The sequence below is a fragment of the Gopherus flavomarginatus genome, chromosome 20 (assembly GCF_025201925.1).
Source record: "Gopherus flavomarginatus isolate rGopFla2 chromosome 20, rGopFla2.mat.asm, whole genome shotgun sequence".
Lineage (NCBI taxonomy): Eukaryota > Metazoa > Chordata > Testudines > Testudinidae > Gopherus > Gopherus flavomarginatus.
In genome coordinates this window covers 16,732,211-16,749,520 of record NC_066636.1, presented here as the reverse complement: position 1 = coordinate 16,749,520, position 17,310 = coordinate 16,732,211, and the positions used below count along the sequence as shown (strand labels likewise).

General features: G+C 53.3%; 1 protein-coding gene across 2 annotated transcripts in view; it reads left to right on the top strand.

Moving 5' to 3' along the window:
• Positions 1-2,555: 2,555 nt before the first annotated feature.
• LOC127037846 (thiosulfate:glutathione sulfurtransferase-like) overlaps positions 2,556-17,310 on the top strand; it is a 77,954-nt gene continuing 63,199 nt past the window's right edge. The window contains exons 1-2 of one of the 2 annotated variants that reach the window (XM_050929987.1): positions 2,556-2,732; positions 15,465-15,587. In XM_050929987.1, the coding sequence (XP_050785944.1) occupies positions 15,488-15,587 (100 nt within the window). In that variant the 5' untranslated portion in view covers positions 2,556-2,732; positions 15,465-15,487. Of the gene's footprint in view, positions 2,733-6,398; positions 6,530-15,464; positions 15,588-17,310 lie in introns of those variants that run through there. The other variant, XM_050929986.1, reaches the window with a different exon arrangement.

Sequence of the window (17,310 nt, the reverse complement as noted above, 5' to 3'; positions counted from 1 at the left end):
CTGCACATGCCTCTCCCACTGGCAGCGGTAGAAAGCTGTTATCCTGCATCTGGAACTAGATGGAGAAAGGACACATGCTTTACAGCTGTGCGTTCCACCACCCACAGCAGAGAAGTGGGCCTTGTACCACTTTAACTACCCTGCTACCACAGGTGCTGACTTTCCAATGTGCTGGGGGGTACTAGACCCACGGCTATGCCCCAGACCCTGCCCCTACTCCATGCCTTCCTCCTCGAACCCACCCCCACCCGCCTCTTCCTACCCCTGCCCTGCTCCTGCCTCTTCCCACTCCGTTCCACCCCTCCCCCAAGCACACCGTGTCCTCACTCCTCCCGAGAGCCTCCTGCACGCCGCGAAACAGCTGATTGTGGCAGGTGGGAGGTGCAGTGAGGTGCTGATTGACGGGGCCCACTGGCAGGCAGGAGGAGCTGGGGGGAAGGGGAGGTTCTGATAGGGAAGTTGCCCCATTTTTTCCCCATGGATGCTCCAGCCTCGGTGCACCCATGGAGTCAGCGCCTACGCCTGCTACCGTTACAGCAGTTCAGTGTTTGGGTACAGATAAGTCCTAACTGTGACTTGGCCCAACATTTATGAGTGTCCGGATTAGTATTTAGCAAACACTGGAGTAAAAATTCTGGTGTATACTGTGACAGATCCAAACCAGTGGCGTACAGGAGTCTGGTAGAGGGCAAATATACTGGTCACTGGGTGAGTAGTTTTCTGTTCCCTGAGTGACCAGAGCAGGGGCTGCACTGGAGTAATCAGGAACCTGCTAGAACCAATTAAGGCAGACAGGCTGATTAGATCACCTGCAGCCAATCAAGGCAGGCTGATCAGGGCACCTGGGTTTAAAAAGGAGCTCTCTCCAGTCAGATGGGGAGGAGCCAGAGGAGAGGAAGTGCTTGTGAGGAGCTGGGAGCAAGAGACACAAGGAGCTGAGAGTGAGAGTGAGAGTGAGAGTGAGAGTGAGAGTGAGAGTGAGAGTGAGAGGGTGTGGGTGTGGGTGTGGGTGTGCTGCTGGAGGACTAAGGAGTACAAGCGTTATCAGACACCAGGAGGAAGGTCCTGTTGTGAGGATAAAGAAGGTGTTTGGAGGAGGCCTTGAGGAAGTAGCCCAGGGAGGTGTAGCTGTCACACAGCTGTTACAAGAGGCACTATAGACAGCTGTGAATCCCTAGGGGCCTGGGCTGGAACCTGGAGTAGAGGGTGGGCCTGGGTTCCTCCCAACTCCTGATCAAACACAGGAGGAGTTGATCCAGACTGTGGGGGAAGATCACTGAGGTGAGCAAATCTGCCAATAAGCACAGGACCCACCAAGGTAGAGGAGGAACTTTGTCACAACATGTAACTTTAGTGTTAACTGCCAGCTCTGTGTTCTTGGGGAACCAGGGCACAGTACCTGGCCTGACTGACTCACGAAGGACACCCCCTGCCCTCCCCCGCCCCCTGCCTCTGCTTGAACCAAAGTTTTTCAGAAGAAAGACTTACAAAAGGCAATGAAAAGGCCATGGGAGACGCACCTAAACTCCTCCAGCCAAGGGTGAAAGGATTAAGGCAACTCTCCTAGGCTCATTTGCATCAAGGATGGGACAGGGAGCCATCCCCATTAGCACACAGACTGGAGAACAGAGGTTCCAAGGCAAGAACCGCACTGAACTCTGGGACCAGAAGAGCAAGGAAGCACTGCATGATGGAGGATCTCTGCCCCAGATGTTAACGAGCCCACGCCTGCACGCCCCCAGCTCAGCAGTTATCTGACCAATTCAACTCAAGTCTCTGGAGACCATCCACAGCTGGGATGAGTCGTCCAGAGCTTCACTTTGCAGCAAGGTTCCTCCAGAAGTCAGAAGCAGGATTGAAGACCAAAAGGAGGGGTTTCCAGGGGCTTTTATATTCTCTCTCTTGTGGGTGGAAACCCCTTGGTTCTCCTGTGCAAAATCACAACAACAAGATGGAGTTTGGAGTCACATGAGCAAGTCACATGTCCATGCATGACTCATTTCTTTACAGGCAGATGCCATTGTTTACATGTTAGTTCCCAGGAAAGCTCGGATGTGGATTGGCATCTCCCAAAGTTCATTGTCAGTTAAGTGTTTCCTGATTGGGCACTTACTGAGAATAGTCCCCTCTCAAGAAGCTGACCAAACGCTTCACTGAGGCTAGGTAGAACCAAAACACGTTGAGATACAAGTATCTAGCCAATATTCCTAACTTCAACCACAAAAATGACACACACTTGCAGATAACATAATCATAACCAGCAAATCATAACCTTTCCATAGACACCTTACTGGACCTCCTTTGTACAAGATCTGGTGCGACTATAGGACCTTGGTTGCAACAACGAGCAATATGGTCACAGTTGATGTCAATAACATCACACTGAAGCTGCCTAATTGCATTGTGAGCTCCCTGGAAGGAACACCGCCCATAGCCAGGAAAGAGCAGTTCCTATTGTCTAGCCGGAACAAAACAACTTTGGTACACTCCTTTGTTTGCACATAGACAAATCTAGTGTTCTCCCTTGAACCATTGTTGTTTTCCTACAAAAAAACTCCTATCCGTGCTCGAGTCAGTGCTCTGATGCCTGGATCCAACACCTGCATCAGTTCCACTGGGACTACATCTTCTCCTGACTGATTGTGCTGGGGGCTCTGCCTGTCTCCAGCACTCCCGACCCTCAGCTGCCACCACCACCTGGAAACCCCGATCGAGTCAAGCTTCACGGAGTGGTGAGAACCCAGCGCGCTCTCTCTCTCTCGCTCTCTCTCGGTGTAGCCTTCTGACCCTGACTTGTGTCATCACTTATAGTTTTCTAAACTTGACTTTTATAACCAAGTTTCAGTTAGATTTAATATAACTGTTTTATTTGGTTGGTTCCCCTGTGGTTGTTACCTGGCAATAAATCACTTTCATGGTTAAGCTGGTTGCTTCTCTCTCTCCTTCCCCGCCCCCTCCCCGGGGTGTTTTTTGGCTTCCCCATTCGCCTTGCAGCAAGGCTCCTCATACTTATGGTAAAGCTCCCTGCAGCGCCCAAAAATCCTGGGGAGTTTGCTCATCAGGTGGGTTACTGCCAGAGCAATTGGAACGTGAAAGTGGGGATAGGGACGTGCTGAACCTGGGACATATGAGGGTGACAGCTTGGAAGTGCTGCTCGACCCAGCCTGCTGAGTCCAGGGACATATAAGGGGCCAGCTTGGGAGCGCTGATTAACCCGGTCCTCTCAGCCGTGCTCTGTTAATGTGTGGGGGGGTGTTTGGCTGATTCTGGTACCTAGATCCTGCAGGAGAGCTCCATTGGGAGGGGACTTGCAGAAGGGAGAAGCAGAGCTCCGTATGAGGACACAGGCAGAACGCTGACAGAATTACAGAACCCCCCACCCCAGAAAAGTAACCCTAATAAATGAGCGTATCTCCAAAGTAATGAGCAAATCTGGTAACATTAGAGCCCGAGTCTCATTTACCCTCCTCTGGTGTGCATGGTAGGTAATTACACAGTAATTATAATGAAAAACCAATTATTAGAAAACCTCAGCCCTTAAGAATGCTTTACGTAGGCAGGTAGATAGATCAACTGATAGATCAGTGGCTCTCAACCTTTCCAGACTACTGCAGGGCTGCCCAGAGGATTCAGGGGGCCTGGGGCTTCGGCAGCAGGGGGACGCCGCCGCCGAATTCCCAGCACTTCGGTGGCGGGTCCCGGGGCAGAAGGACCTCCCGCTGTAAGTCTTTGAGGCACCACTTCAGCAGCGGGTCCCAGAGCGGAAGGGCCCCCTGCCGCTGAATTGCCGCCGAAGACTCAGAGTGGAAGAAGCTCCGGGGCACCTAGAGCAAGTGAAGGACCCGCTCCAGGGGACCTAAAAAACTATCATGGGGGCCCCTGCAGGGCCTGGGGCAAATTGCCCCACTTGTCCCCCCCCTCTGGGCAGCCCTGGACTACTGTACCCCTTTCAGGAGTCTGATTTATCTTGCTGCCTATCAAGTTTCACGTCATTTTTAAATGACTTGCTTATAAAATCAGACATAGAATCCAAAGTGTCACAGTCACTGTTACTGAAACCTTGCTGACTTTCTCATTTTTACCATATAATTAAAAACCAACTGGAATATAAACATTATACTTACATTTCAGTGTATAGTGTATCGAGCAGTATAAACAAGTCACTGTCTGTATGAAATTGTAGTTTGTACTGACTTCACTAGTCTGCAGTAAAACTATGCAAATATCTGCATGAGCTGATGTGCCCCCAGGAAGATCTCTGCGTACTCCCAAGGGTACGTGTACCCCTGGTTGAGAACCACTGAGAGAGAGCGAGAGGGAAGGGGGTAAGGGGATAGATAGAGGGGGTGACTGGGGATAGATAGATACTGTTGATGTGTATGTGGAGCCCATCAGCCATCCAGTCCTCTAGTCTACCACTTGTCAACGTTCTTGTTGCCCATTTAAAGGGCCAGCCCCTCCCTAACATGCCTGGCTTTGATGCTAAGGCTGATGTGTTCATTTTTGAACCCAGCTCTCTTGTTTCTACAAGGGAGGTTACGGCCCAGCTGAGGTTCTCAGATTTCCAGGCAGTGACCATAGCTAAAGCACAGGGAAGCAGGACACCTGAGTTCTATTCTCAACACTGCCACTGCCTGCTTGGGTGACCTTCAGTGAGTCGCTGCCCCACTCTGTGCCTCAGTTTCCCCATCTGTGAAATGGGGATAAGGATACTTACTGCCTTTGTAAAGCACTTTGAGCTCTACTGATAAGAGCCAGGGATTATTATTTGTGTAGCAGGAGCAGGTCTGGGCTCCAGCTGAGAGGGGGACTGCTGCTACTTGGCGCTGCACAGAGACAGTCCCTGCCCCCAAAGAACTCAATCGAAATGGCAGGGTGAGATGGTAAACTGAGGCACAAGGCGAGGAAGGGCCTTGGCCCGGTCACACAGCGAGCTGGGACTAGAACCCAGGAGTCCTGGGGACCAGCCCACGCTCCTTCTCTCGCAGTGGCTGGCAGCAGCTCAGTTAAAACGATGCAGGAAGCGGTTAGCAGGAGCTGGCTCGTATCCCGGGACCAGCTCTTCTGTGCAAAGCTCCCCGGCTCGGGTAATACCGGGCCCCTGCTGCTTCAGCCTGGGGCAACCCCCTCGCAGGGTGGGCAGAGCAGCCTGCGGGCCGCCAGAGCCAGGGGCCGACCAGCCCCGGCGGCGCCGCCCCGATCGCCCGGGAGGAACCGGCTCAGCAGCCGCCTCCTGGGCCGCCTGGGAGGGACGGGCGAGGATCCCTCAGGGACAGGGGTAAAATTCCAAACCCTTTCTGCAAACGTAGACAGCGAAGGCGACCTTGGCTGATCCAGCCCCTGTGGGGAGGGATTGACACGACTTCCCCCTCGGCTGGGAGTGCTGAGCGCTCACCCTGCCCGGGTCATTCGCTTTACACCCTCTGATAACAGTGCCGAGGGGCGCTGAGGGGTGGGTCTAAAGTGGGGTTTTCTGAAGTGCCTAATTGGTCACCATTCATCCAGCAGGGCCTAGGGACTAGGGGAGATCTGGCCCCCGCTGTGCCAGACACCATGCAGACCCCCACTGAGATCCAGGCCCCCGCTGTGCCGGTCACCACACAGACCCCGACCGAGATCTGGACCCCCCGCTGTGCCAGATGCCATGCAGACCCCGACTGAGATCCAGGCCCCCACTGTGCCAGACACCACGCACACCATGACCGAGATCCGGGCCCCCACTGTGCTGGTCACCACGCAGACCCTGACCGAGATCCGGGCCCCCGCTGTGCCAATTACTATATTACCAGAGGGCAGCGGACAATCCCTGCACCGAAAAATTTACAATCTAAATAACGAACCATCCCCAAGGCAGTAAAGAGCCCCGATTCAAAGGGGTTTTAGTGCCTAACTCCCTTTGGCTCTGTTGAAAATCCATCATGATTTCCACCTTGGCTCAGGGCCCGAGTCCCGTTCCTTGGCTCAGCACATCACGAAGCAGGACTACATTGGCGTTATGCTCGTGTGAATGATGGTGCTAGGAGGGCGATGGTGCCCATCATTCCGCCTTGCGTGGCTGGGGGAGAACCCAGGGTGGGGGGCAGCATGTGTGTGTGTGGGGGGGATCAGCCCTTGGGGTCTCATTATTAGCCCCAGCAGGGCTCTGCTCCATGATGCTCTGTTCTCTTCCTGGTCACAGCACCCGAGAGCCTCCAGAGGGGTCCAGCCCGGCTGCCAGCCAAACCAACCGCACAATGACTACGGCCTGAGTCCCGTGGGGGGAGCAGGATCGGGTCCCCTGTGGGGCCTGGGGCGGGGTGTGTCCCTGGCGCGGCGCCGAACCTGGCCAGCCACTAAGGGGTGGTGCCGGGTGGTGGTGGCAGAGGAGTTTGTGGACGGTGCCTGCCGGGCAGCCCCGCCTGGCAGGTGCCTGGAGCAATGCCGCTGAGCCGGGCCGTGGTTCCGCTGCAGACGCTCCTAGGACGGGCGGGCAGGGCCCTGGGGCTGGCACGAGTCAGCAGCACCCCGGCGCCGGGCAGCATGGACAGAGGTACGGGAGCCCCCCCCGCCCCCCCGGAGCTGGGTCTGTGGGGCAGAGCCCCGGAGGCAGCTGCCCCATAGCAGCACGGGCAGGGACTCACCGGTGCACGATCCTGGCTGGGATCCCTGCCCCTTGGTTCCACCTCCACGGGGATGGGTCTGTGGGGCAGAGCCCCGGAGGCAGCTGCCCCATAGCAGCACGGGCAGGGACTCGCGTGTGCACGATCCTGGCTGGGATCCCGGCCCCTTGGTTCCACCCCCACGGGGATGGGTCTGTGGGGCAGAGCCCTGCAGGCAGCTGCCCCATAGCAGCACGGGCAGGGACTCACCGGTGCACGATCCTGGCTGGGATCCCTGCCCCTTGGTTCCACCCCCACGGGGATGGGTCTGTGGGGCAGAGCCCTGCAGGCAGCTGCCCCATAGCAGCACGGGCAGGGACTCACCGGTGCACGATCCTGGCTGGGATCCCGGCCCCTTGGTTCCACCCCCACGGGGATGGGCTGGGCTGGGCTGGGCTGCACCGTCTGTAGCGACCTTGCAGACTCCTGCCCAGCCGCTCACCTGGGGTCGGTTGTGGTATTTGCAGGGGGGCAGCCAGTGATGAGCTGCCAAAATCTTAACAGCCGGTTCCCTAACCGGTCTTCAGCAGCGGGTCCTTCACTCGCTCCGGGGCTTCGGTGGCACTTCGGCGGCGGGTCCTTCGGTGCCGTCGGACACCCGGAGGGAGTGAAGGACCCGCCGCCGAAGACTTGGAGCGCCACTCGGTGAGTACAAGCCCCTCGTGTTTTTTTTTAATCATCTCTGCCAGAGCCCTGTCAAAATCAGGCCCCGCACTTCTTAAAGCCGGCCCTGCACATCAGGGTTGCAAAATCCTGTTGGGGACCAGGCAGGGAAGGCTGTGCCTCCCAAAACAGCTTGTCTCCCCCCCATGTCCTGCCCCCCTCAGAACATGCAACCCATCAGCCCCCTCTGCTCCTTGTCCCCTGACCCCCCCACTGCCCCCCAGGACGCCACCCCCATTGCCCTGCTCCCTGTCCTGACTGCCCCAACCACATCCACCGCCACCCCAACAGACCCCTGGAACTCCCATGCCTACCCAACCCCCCCTGTTCCCCATTCCCTGACCACCCCCCGCCTCTTATCCAACCCCTCCTCTCTGCCCTGGCCCCCTTACCATGCTGCTTTGGGCAACATGTGAGGATGCTGCAGGGCCTGCTGGAGCTCGCACCCCCCTTCCCTTGCCACTCAAAGCGGCAGGAGCTGACGGGGAGAAGGGATTTAAACTTCTCATGTGGGTGCCTGAACTGTGGGGATCTCTCAGAAGCTAGCCCTGTGCTCATGTTCTATGCTCTCCCAAACACCCCCCCTCCTCGCCGCTTTCATAGATGTAAACATTTTTTAAAACTCTTCTGTTAAAATGAAGCTTTGTAAAACATTTAATTACATTTCAAGTATAAATGTCCTGCTCTTTTTTTAATGCAAGACAGGTGTTGTCTAGACTAGAGTCGACAGGCATGATATTCGCTAACACGTTTAAAACGTCTCGTTTATGTTAAAGCCAGCACACTGCCTCCTCTGGACTAGACTTCTAGAACATGGTAGTCCTAGATCTGTTAGTCTCTAAGGCCAGGTCTACACTACACGTTTAAACCGAATTTAGCAGCGTTAAACCGATTTAACCCTGCACCCGTCCACACAACGAGGCCCTTTATATCGATATAAAGGGCTCTTTAAACTGGTTTCTGTACTCCTCCCCGACAAGAGGAGTAGCGCTGAAATCAGTATTGCCATGTCGGATTAGGGTTAGTGTGGCCGCAAATCGACAGTATTGGCCTCCGGGCGGTATCCCACAGTGCACCATTGTGACCGCTCTGGAAAGCCATCTGAACTCCGTTGCACTGGCCAGGTAGACAGGAAAAGCCCTGCGAACTTTTGAATTTCATTTCCTGTTTGACCAGCGTGGAGAGCTCACCAGAACAGGTGATCACGCAGAGCTCATCAGCACAGGTAACAATACAGTCTCCTGAGAATCGAAAAAGAGCTCCAGCGTGGACCACACGGGAGGTACTGGATCTGATCGCTGTATGGGGAGAGGATTCCGTGCTAACAGAACTCTGTTCCAAAAGACGAAATGAAAAAAACATTTGAAAAAATTTCCAAGGCCATGATGCAGAGAGGCCACAGCAGGGACTCTGCAGTGCCGTGTGAAAGTTAAAGAGCTCAGACAAGCCTACCAGGAAACCGAAGAAGCAAATGGAAGGTCTGGGGCAGGGCCAAAAACATGCCGCTTCTACGCTGAACTGCATGCAGTTCTAGGGGGGTCCGCAACCACTACCCCCCATCCGTGGATTCCGAGGTGGGGGTGGTAATCTCAGCCATGGCTGAGGGTTCTGTGGATGGCGTAGATGAGGAGGAGGAAGAGGACGACGAGCTTGCAGAGAGCACACAGCACTCCGTTCTCCCCAACAGCCAGGAGCTTTTTCTCACCCTGACAGAATTACCCTCCCAGCCCTCCCAAGCCACTATCCCACACAATGAAGCCATGGAAGGGACCTCTGGTGAGTGTACCTTTGTAAATATAAAACATGGTTTAAAAGCAAATGTTTTTTAATGATTAATTTGCCCTGAGGACTTGGGATACATTCGCGGCCAGTACAGTTACTGGAAAAGTCTGTTAACATGTCTGGGGATGGAGCGGAAATCCTCCAGGGACATCTCCATGAAGCTCTCCTGGAGGTACTCCAAAAGCCTTTGCAGAAGGTTTCTGGGCAGGGCACCCTTATTCCGTCCTCCATGGTAGGACACTTGACCACGTCATGCATGTAGCAAGTAATCTGGTATCATTGCATGACAAAGCCTAGCTGCGTATGGTCCCGGTGTTTGCTGGCATTGAAGCAACATCTGTTCTTTATCTTGCTGTGTTATCCTCAGGAGAGTGATATCATTCATGATAACCTGGTTGAAATTCCAGAATTTAATTAAGGGGACAGAGATGGCCATTCCTAGTGGGCTGTTTGCCTGTTGCGTAAAAGAAATCCTTCCTTGCAGGTAGCCAAGCAGGGGAAGGGGGGCAGGTGATTGGCACTGAGCTTTTTCACATTTGGCTAGCAGGGATCTTCCCTGCTACCAGCCACGCGGTGGGGGGGAAGGGGGTGTTTAGCGGTGATCTTCCATGATACCAGCCACGCGGTGGGAGAAGGGGTAAAGCGATCATCCCAGAGAATTGGATGGAGGGGTGGTTTCTGCTGCTGCATGTTAACAGGAAAGAAGCAGCACTGAACGGGCTTTGCTTGCTATTTGGTAAAGGAGGGCGCTGGATATATGAAGGCTGCAGAAGACGGTGGCTTACCATGGCCACATGCAAGCTGAATTCTGCTGCCCGGACCTGCGTCTGTGAGATCTCTAACACCAGAGCCGCAGGCTGCAAAATGTGACCTTGTAGTCAAATCACATGTGCTATGTAATGTGAATAGTGTTGTTCACTGTGAAAGAGTATAAGCATTGTTCTGTAAAATGTATCTTTTTAAATACTTCTCTCCCTTTTTCCCTCCCTCATGCAACTGCAAATTTTTCAAGCCTCCCTACTCCATCCTGAAGGCTATCTCAGATAAGGCGGCGGAAAAAAAAGACGCGAGACGAAATGTTCTCGGAAATCATGGAAGTGACCCGCAATGAAAGAGCTCATCTGAATGAGTGGAAGGACGTGGTATCAAATTACAGGAAAGATGCCAGTGAACGTGAGGACAGGAGGGACGCTGGAGATGAGAGGCGGCGGCAGGAAGATCAGAGGTGTAGGCAGGAAGATCAACGATGGCGGGATGCAACTCTGGGGCTGCTGCGTGATCAAACTGACGTGCTCTGGAGTCTGGTGGAGCTTCAGGAACAGCAGCAGGATCACAGAGTGCCGCTGCAGCCCCTGTATAACCACCCTCCCCCCTCACCATGTTCCACATCCTCCTCACCCAGACGTGTAAGAACGCGTGGGGGGAGGCTCTGTGCACCCGCCTGCTCCACCCCCGTGGACAGCCCAACCAAAAGGCTGTCATTATTTTGAAATATTTTTAGTGGCCTTTTCCTTCCCTCCTATCCTCCTCCCAAACCACACCCGGGCTACCTTGTCAGTTCTCTCCCTCTTTTTATAATGACTTAATAAAGAATACATGATTTTTAAACGATAGTGACTTTATTTCCTTAAGCAAGCTGTAATCTAAGGGGGAGGGTGGGTTGTTTACAGGGAATGAGTCAATCGGGGGTGGGGGGTCATCAAGGGGAAACAAACACAGCAGTCACACCGTACCCTGGCCCGTGGTGAAACTGGTTTTCAAAGCTTCTCTGATGTGCACCGCTTCCTGGTGTGCTCTTCTAATCGCCCTGGTGTCTGGCTGCGCATCGTCAGCGGCCAGGTGATTTGCCTCAGCCTCCCACCCCACCATAAAGGGCTCCCCCTTACTCTCACAGAGATTGTGGAGCACACAGCAGGCAGCAATAACAAAAGGGACATTGGTTTGGCTGAGGTCTGAGTGAGTCAGTAATGTGCGCCAGCGAGCCTTTAAACGGCCAAATGCACATTCTACAACCATTCTGCACTTGCTCAGCCTGTAGTTGAACAACTCCTGACTACTGTCCAGGCCGCCTGTCTATGGCTTCGTGAGCCAGGGCATCAAGGGGTAGGCTGGGTCCCCCAGGACAACTACAGGCATTTCAACATCCCCAACTGTTATTTTCTGGTCTGGGAAGTAAGTCCCTTGCTGCAGCCGTTTAAACAGAGTAGTATTCCTGAAGATGCGAGCGTCATGAACCCTTCCTGGCCATCCCACGTGGATGTTGGTGAAACGTCCCTTGTGATCCACCAGTGCTTGCAGCACCATTGAAAAGTACCCCTTGCGGTTTATGTACTGGGTGCCCTGGTGCTCCAGTGCCAAGATAGGGATATGGGTTCCATCTATCGCCTCCCCACAGTTAGGAAATCCCATTGCAACAAAGCCATCCACTATGACCTGCACATTTCCCAGAGTCACAACCTGTCGTAGCAGCAGCTTAATGATTGCTTTGGCTACTTGCATCACAGCAGCCCCCACAGTAGATTTGCCCACTCCAAATTGATTCCCAACTGACCAGTAGCTGGCTGGCATTGCAAGCTTCCAGAGGGCTATTGCCACTTGCTTGTCAACTGTGAGGGCTGCTCTCATCTTGGTATTCTGGCACTTCAGGGCAGGGGAAAGCAAGTCACAAAGTCCCATGGAAGTGCCCTTACGCATGTGAAAGTTTCACAGACACTGGGAATCGTCACAAACCTGCAAAACTTTGCGGTCCCACCAGTCTGTGCTTGTTTCCCGGGCCCAAAATTGGCGTTCAGTGGCTAGAACCTGCCCCATTACCAGCAGGATCTCCAAAGCGCAGGGGCCCGCGGTTTGAGAGAATTCTGTGTCCATGTCCTCATCACTCTTGTCGCCGCGCTGCCGTAGCTACCTCCTCCTCGCCTGGTTTTGCAGGTCCTGGTTCAGCATAGACTGCACGATAATGCGCGAGGTGTTCACAACGTCCGTGATTGCTGTCTTGAGCTCAGCAGGGTCCATGCTTGCTGTGCTATGGCATTTGCACAGTTCACCCAGGAAAAAAGGCGTGAAATGGTTGTCTGCTGCTTTCACGGAGGGAGGGGCGAGGCTGTACCCAGATCCACCCGCAACAATGTTTTTTGCCCCATCAGGCACTGGGATCTCAACCCAGAATTCCAAGGGCAGGGGAGACTGTGGGAACTATGGAATAGCTACCCACAGTGCAACACTCTGGAAATCGACGCCAGCCTCGGTACATGGACGCACACCGCCGAATTAATGTGCTTAGTGTGACCGCGTGCACTCGACTTTATACAATCTGTTTTAAAAAACCGGTTTCTGTAAAATCGGTATAATCCCGTAGTGTAGGCATACCCCAAGGTGCCACAGGACTCTTTGTTGCTTTTTACAGATCCAGACTAACACGGCTCCCCCTCCGATACTAGAACATGATAGTTAATGTGCTAACATCACCCCTTTAGATCCTAGCCCAGATAAGGGCATAGCTTCTAAGCTCAGCTGACTCGAACTTGACTTAAGTCATTTTCAGACTCCACCTAACCTGAACCTGACGCTTCTCCCCAAATCTCTGGCAGCACCATGTCCACCTTGTCCTTGTGGGTTGGTCTGGTGGGGACTTCCTGCTTCCCATGCCTGTGATCTGTCTCCGATCTCCTGCCTGTGGACTTCGCACAGCTGTGGCTACGTCCCCTGCTGCTGCCAGCCACCATTGCCTTGCTGCGCTGTGAATGTGGTGGTGTGAGAGACGCTGTGACTCATCGGCACGCGCACAGCACAGCCAAGTGGCAGAGGCTGGCAGGGGTGGGGCAGCAGACGCCACTGTGCTGACCCCACAGGCGGGAGGAGGTGGTCAGCGACTGCCTGACCTGAGCCCCAGGGGGTCAGATTATTTTCAGACCCACCCCTGACACTGGTAGTCAGGTCCCATCGGGTTTGGGTCCAGTTGCAAGGCTCTGCTGATGAGTGTACTCATGGCAGGCACATGGCTGGAGTGGGCTTATTAACTTGAGACCCAAATACACACACACAAATGTGCTGGATGTTCCAGCCGGGAGATCCCACCGGTACGTAATGACTAGTGGAGACTCAGAGGCACTGCTCGGAACTGCTGTTTTCTTCTGTAACTAGTAATTAGCTCTGGGTTATTTGGCTTTTCAAACGAAGCAATAACATCCCTTAGGTGCTTTCCTAGGGATAAGCAGAAGTGTGTTGCTGTAGGGGTGGGGGGGGCGTGAGTGTAGACGCTCACCTCATCTAACCCTGGGCAAAGCCGGGCTTCATGACCCAGTTGTAAAATGCCTGACTATTCTGATAATTACTCCTCCAAGCAAAGTTTTTTCAAACGGTAAGGGTGTCGACCTGGAGTCTAGGGGAAAAGGAGGCTCTGAGCCCTTTCTGCTCATCTCTGTTTGCTGAGATTTAAATTTGCTTTTGTCTCCTGCTCCTTCCTCCCCCGCTGTCTCAAGGACCCTGTTTATCACTTATATGTAAGTTGAGGTAAACGCTCATTCCTCTGAGGACAGACCTGTTGCCTTGGCAGGGCTGGCTGGTTTTGAAGGTGTGCTAATAACCTCCTTGGGAGGATTTTGTGATAATGTTGCCACGCACATTTCACCATGTCATTAACCAGCGAGTTATCAGTTTTCCAATGGGACCTCGCACGGCATTTTATACAAAGCTTATCACAACCGTGCGTAGGGTGGGGCTGCAGGGCTGCGTTCGGTGGTAGATTCCGCTATGGCCATGTCCAGATTAGGCTGACCAGACAGCGAGTGTGAAAAATCGGGATGGGTGTGGGGGGTGATAGGAGCCTATATAAGAAAAAGACCCAAAGTCGGGACATCTGGTCACCCTAGTCCAGATGGGATGTTGTATCGAGTTACCTGACTCAGTCGAACTAACTCCGTCCAACAGTCTAGTCAGGCCAAAGCAGTTGACCTGTAGCACATGCGGAACTGGTTAGGTTAAAGCTGAGGCTGTAACTCGACCTATTCAAACTGAGCTGAAGGCTTTAGACTGTGTCTACATTGGTGCTAAATGGGGTTTTCAGTTGGGTTAAACTCAATAGGAAAAAAACCACTGTTTTCTCTATCTACTCAGCGTCTGTCCTGGTATAACTCCGCTGTGAGGCGGTACGGGAGTGGGGGTGTGATTTTTATTTGTACAGATAGTCATTCTGGCACAATCCCAGTTGTGGATGCAGTTATACTGGTATGAGGGTGCCTCAGGCTGGGGTGACTTACTCCCTTTCCTGTAGTGACATCGTTAAGCTGGGACAACTCGTGTGTGTAAGGGCTACACTACAGCATGACCTGCTGGTGTGACTATGGAGGTGGTAAGCTGCATCCACACTGGGTGGGGTTTCAAATGGGCTGAGCTACCCCCGTGCCTTTTTTAAACCTTTCCCCCTCGTCTAGACAAAACCACAGGGGCTGGAGCGATGCTCGGAGATCTCCTCGCAATAATCTTCAGTGCTGGACGAGGCCGTGTCTACAGGCCCATGGCCAGCTGTGAGGAAAATTCACCTCCACGCTCTGTATCCAGGCCCATCTTTAGCACCTCTCTCTGCCCTTGGATACAGTCCGCAGCAGTCAGAGGGTTGCACCCAACTTTACGGTGTGTGAACGAGAGCAGAATTTGGCGCACACCCCCCGGTGACTTGCACAGCCTGAACCCTGCTCCAGCATGTCAGGAGCAAATGAATCCTGTGTCTAGAAAATCAGTGGTTAAAGGAACAACCCAGCTCTGCCGTTGCCTTGTAGGGGCCAGATTTTGCCCACAAGTGACTCCTGCTAAAGACAAGGGGCCTGATTCTTGTCACAGTTCAGTGCACCTGCACCTCACTGGCCCAGCAAGGGCACCTGCTCTGACTTGCAGCTCCCCCGGTTGTCGTCTCTCTAGCGTGGAGACATGAGTCTCTCTCCTTGCTGGCTGGGGCCTCTCCAGGCTGCTGCAGCTCCTTGCCTTCCCTGTGGTGTTAGTCTGCCGAAGCAGGCCTGCTGGCTTTCCCCTCAGAGACTAATAACAGTGGAATTGCTACAATTATAAGTTACCGCATGGTTCTTTAGTGCTTAATTTATAAAGAAAGAGGTGTCGGGGTTCAAGCAATTAGATGCCAGAGCCCAAGCAATTTTTTTACTTTCAGAACTAATGCGGCAAGCCCAGAGGTGCCGGGGCTCTGAACTGCCAGGCCCAGAGGTGCCGGGGCCCTGAATTGCCAGCCCCAGAGGTGCCGGGGCTCTGAACTGCCAGGCCCAGAGGTGCCTGGGTTATGATGGGCAGAGCAGAGGGGTTTGCCCCAGGCTGATGGGGGAGGAGGCTTGCAACGGGAGCGGAAGAAGTGACTGCTGGTTTTTGTTTTCCACAAAGGAAACGTCATTTCCCACAAGGACATGAAAGTGCTGGTCGACAGCGGGAATGCTCGGATTATCGATGTTCGGTTGCCAGGGGAGGTGGCGAATGGCCATATTGCCAACTCGGTCAATATTCCAGGTGAGAAGTTGCTGTGGGTGCCAGCAACCAGGGCTTTGATTGCACGTAGAGGGAGCGTCCCCCACTGCAGAGGGCAACATGTAGTGTCACAGACCAGGGCATGAGCGGTCAGGCCTAGCGGTCAGAGCCAGAGTCAGGAACCAGGAGTCAGAGCCAAGGGTCAAAGCTGGAGTCAGGAACCGAGCAGGGCTGGAAACAAGGCGGGTACAGGAGTGATCACAGCTGCAGGCAGAAGCATGGAGGAGTCAGCGACCTGCTGCTGAGTTGAAATGCAGATCCGTAGTCTCCTTGCAGCCAATGGAAGAGGCAATCAGGCGATACTGCCACAGCCCAGCTGGGCTCCTTAGCCTGCCTGAGAGCTGAGCCAGCCTCAGGTCAGCTGCAAGGACTCAGGCCCATCGTTCCTGATACGTAGCACTAGAGCCCTGGAGAAGGTGGAATTAGTAACTCAGCAGGGGGCGCTGTTTCCTCCCTGCTCTCCAGTGTGCCGGGGATGCTGTGCTGGGGAAGTGACATGAGACCAAAGCTGGATCATTAAAGGCCCGAAGTGTGCACAAGCAGATGGGTGTGTAGAGGGCTTTCCCTTCAGCCCCTCCCCGGTTCTTGTCACACAGACAGAAAGCAGAAATCTGAAGTGCAGGCAATGCCATGTTTGTTGGGGTTAGTTTTAAGGCAGCATGTCAGTAACTTTGACACTGCAGAGCCTTGTTTCCCAGTGTTCCGTTCTCTCCCCACTTCAGCAGGCAGAATTATCCCTGAAGCGCAGGTCCCACCCCTTACAGTTACTGGTCATGTTCCGTTTTGGGGGTCAGGAGTCTGGGCGTTTTGTACCACCTCTTTTGTATCCCATGGGAGGGGTGAGGAGTGAGGTTGTGCTATAGTCAGGAACGGGTGCTTTTTTTAGCCTTTTTAGTGTTTTATATCTTCTCCCCCCCCCATCCCCTCTTGCCCCTCCCTACTGGTTGTTTGACCTTCCTTTTAAGATAGAGATTGAGGCAGTGTTAACATGTGCGCTCCTATATTATACTTTCATTATACCCAGTAACACTTGAACTGTTCTGATCTGTTCCCGTTATACTAATAAATGTATCTGGCTAGGGAGAAGCAACATGCACAGTGTCTGTCTGTCCTTTGTTTACACATATTAGTAAAAATATAAATGTATCAGAAATTAAATGAGCAAACAAACCTAAAATTCTATCTCAGGCAAAAATACAGGCCTGAATTCTGCATTATTACTAGCACTCCTAACAGGGTGTAACCCTGGCCAAACTCCACCTCAGGGAATTGTCTCTTCTTCCTTAAACTACCTTGGTGGTTTTAAGTGGATGCAGGCTTCTGCTTCACTTCCTGTCCTGAATGGACATGCAGAGTTTCTGTGTCTTGCTCATTTGCTGTGCTCTACCACAGAGGGTGCTGCATTTCAGGAGTGGGAAAGGTGGTGGCTTGTGTCCTTTTGTAAAGCACGTGGGACTTGCATGCATAAACATAAGAGCATCCTTGCCTGTATTTATGGAGCAGTGTAGCAATCACCCATACTCATCATCATCAGGATTTAGCTCCACAACTTCAGCATCAAGAGACAGACCTTTACCACTTGTGCTAAAGGAGTAACTCCATTAGCTAGTAGCAGCAGTAGGCTTTTATCCTCTACTGGACCAGCCAGTGTCACATCCCCATCTAGTGCGGATGTGACACACCTATCCCCAGGGTGATACACCAC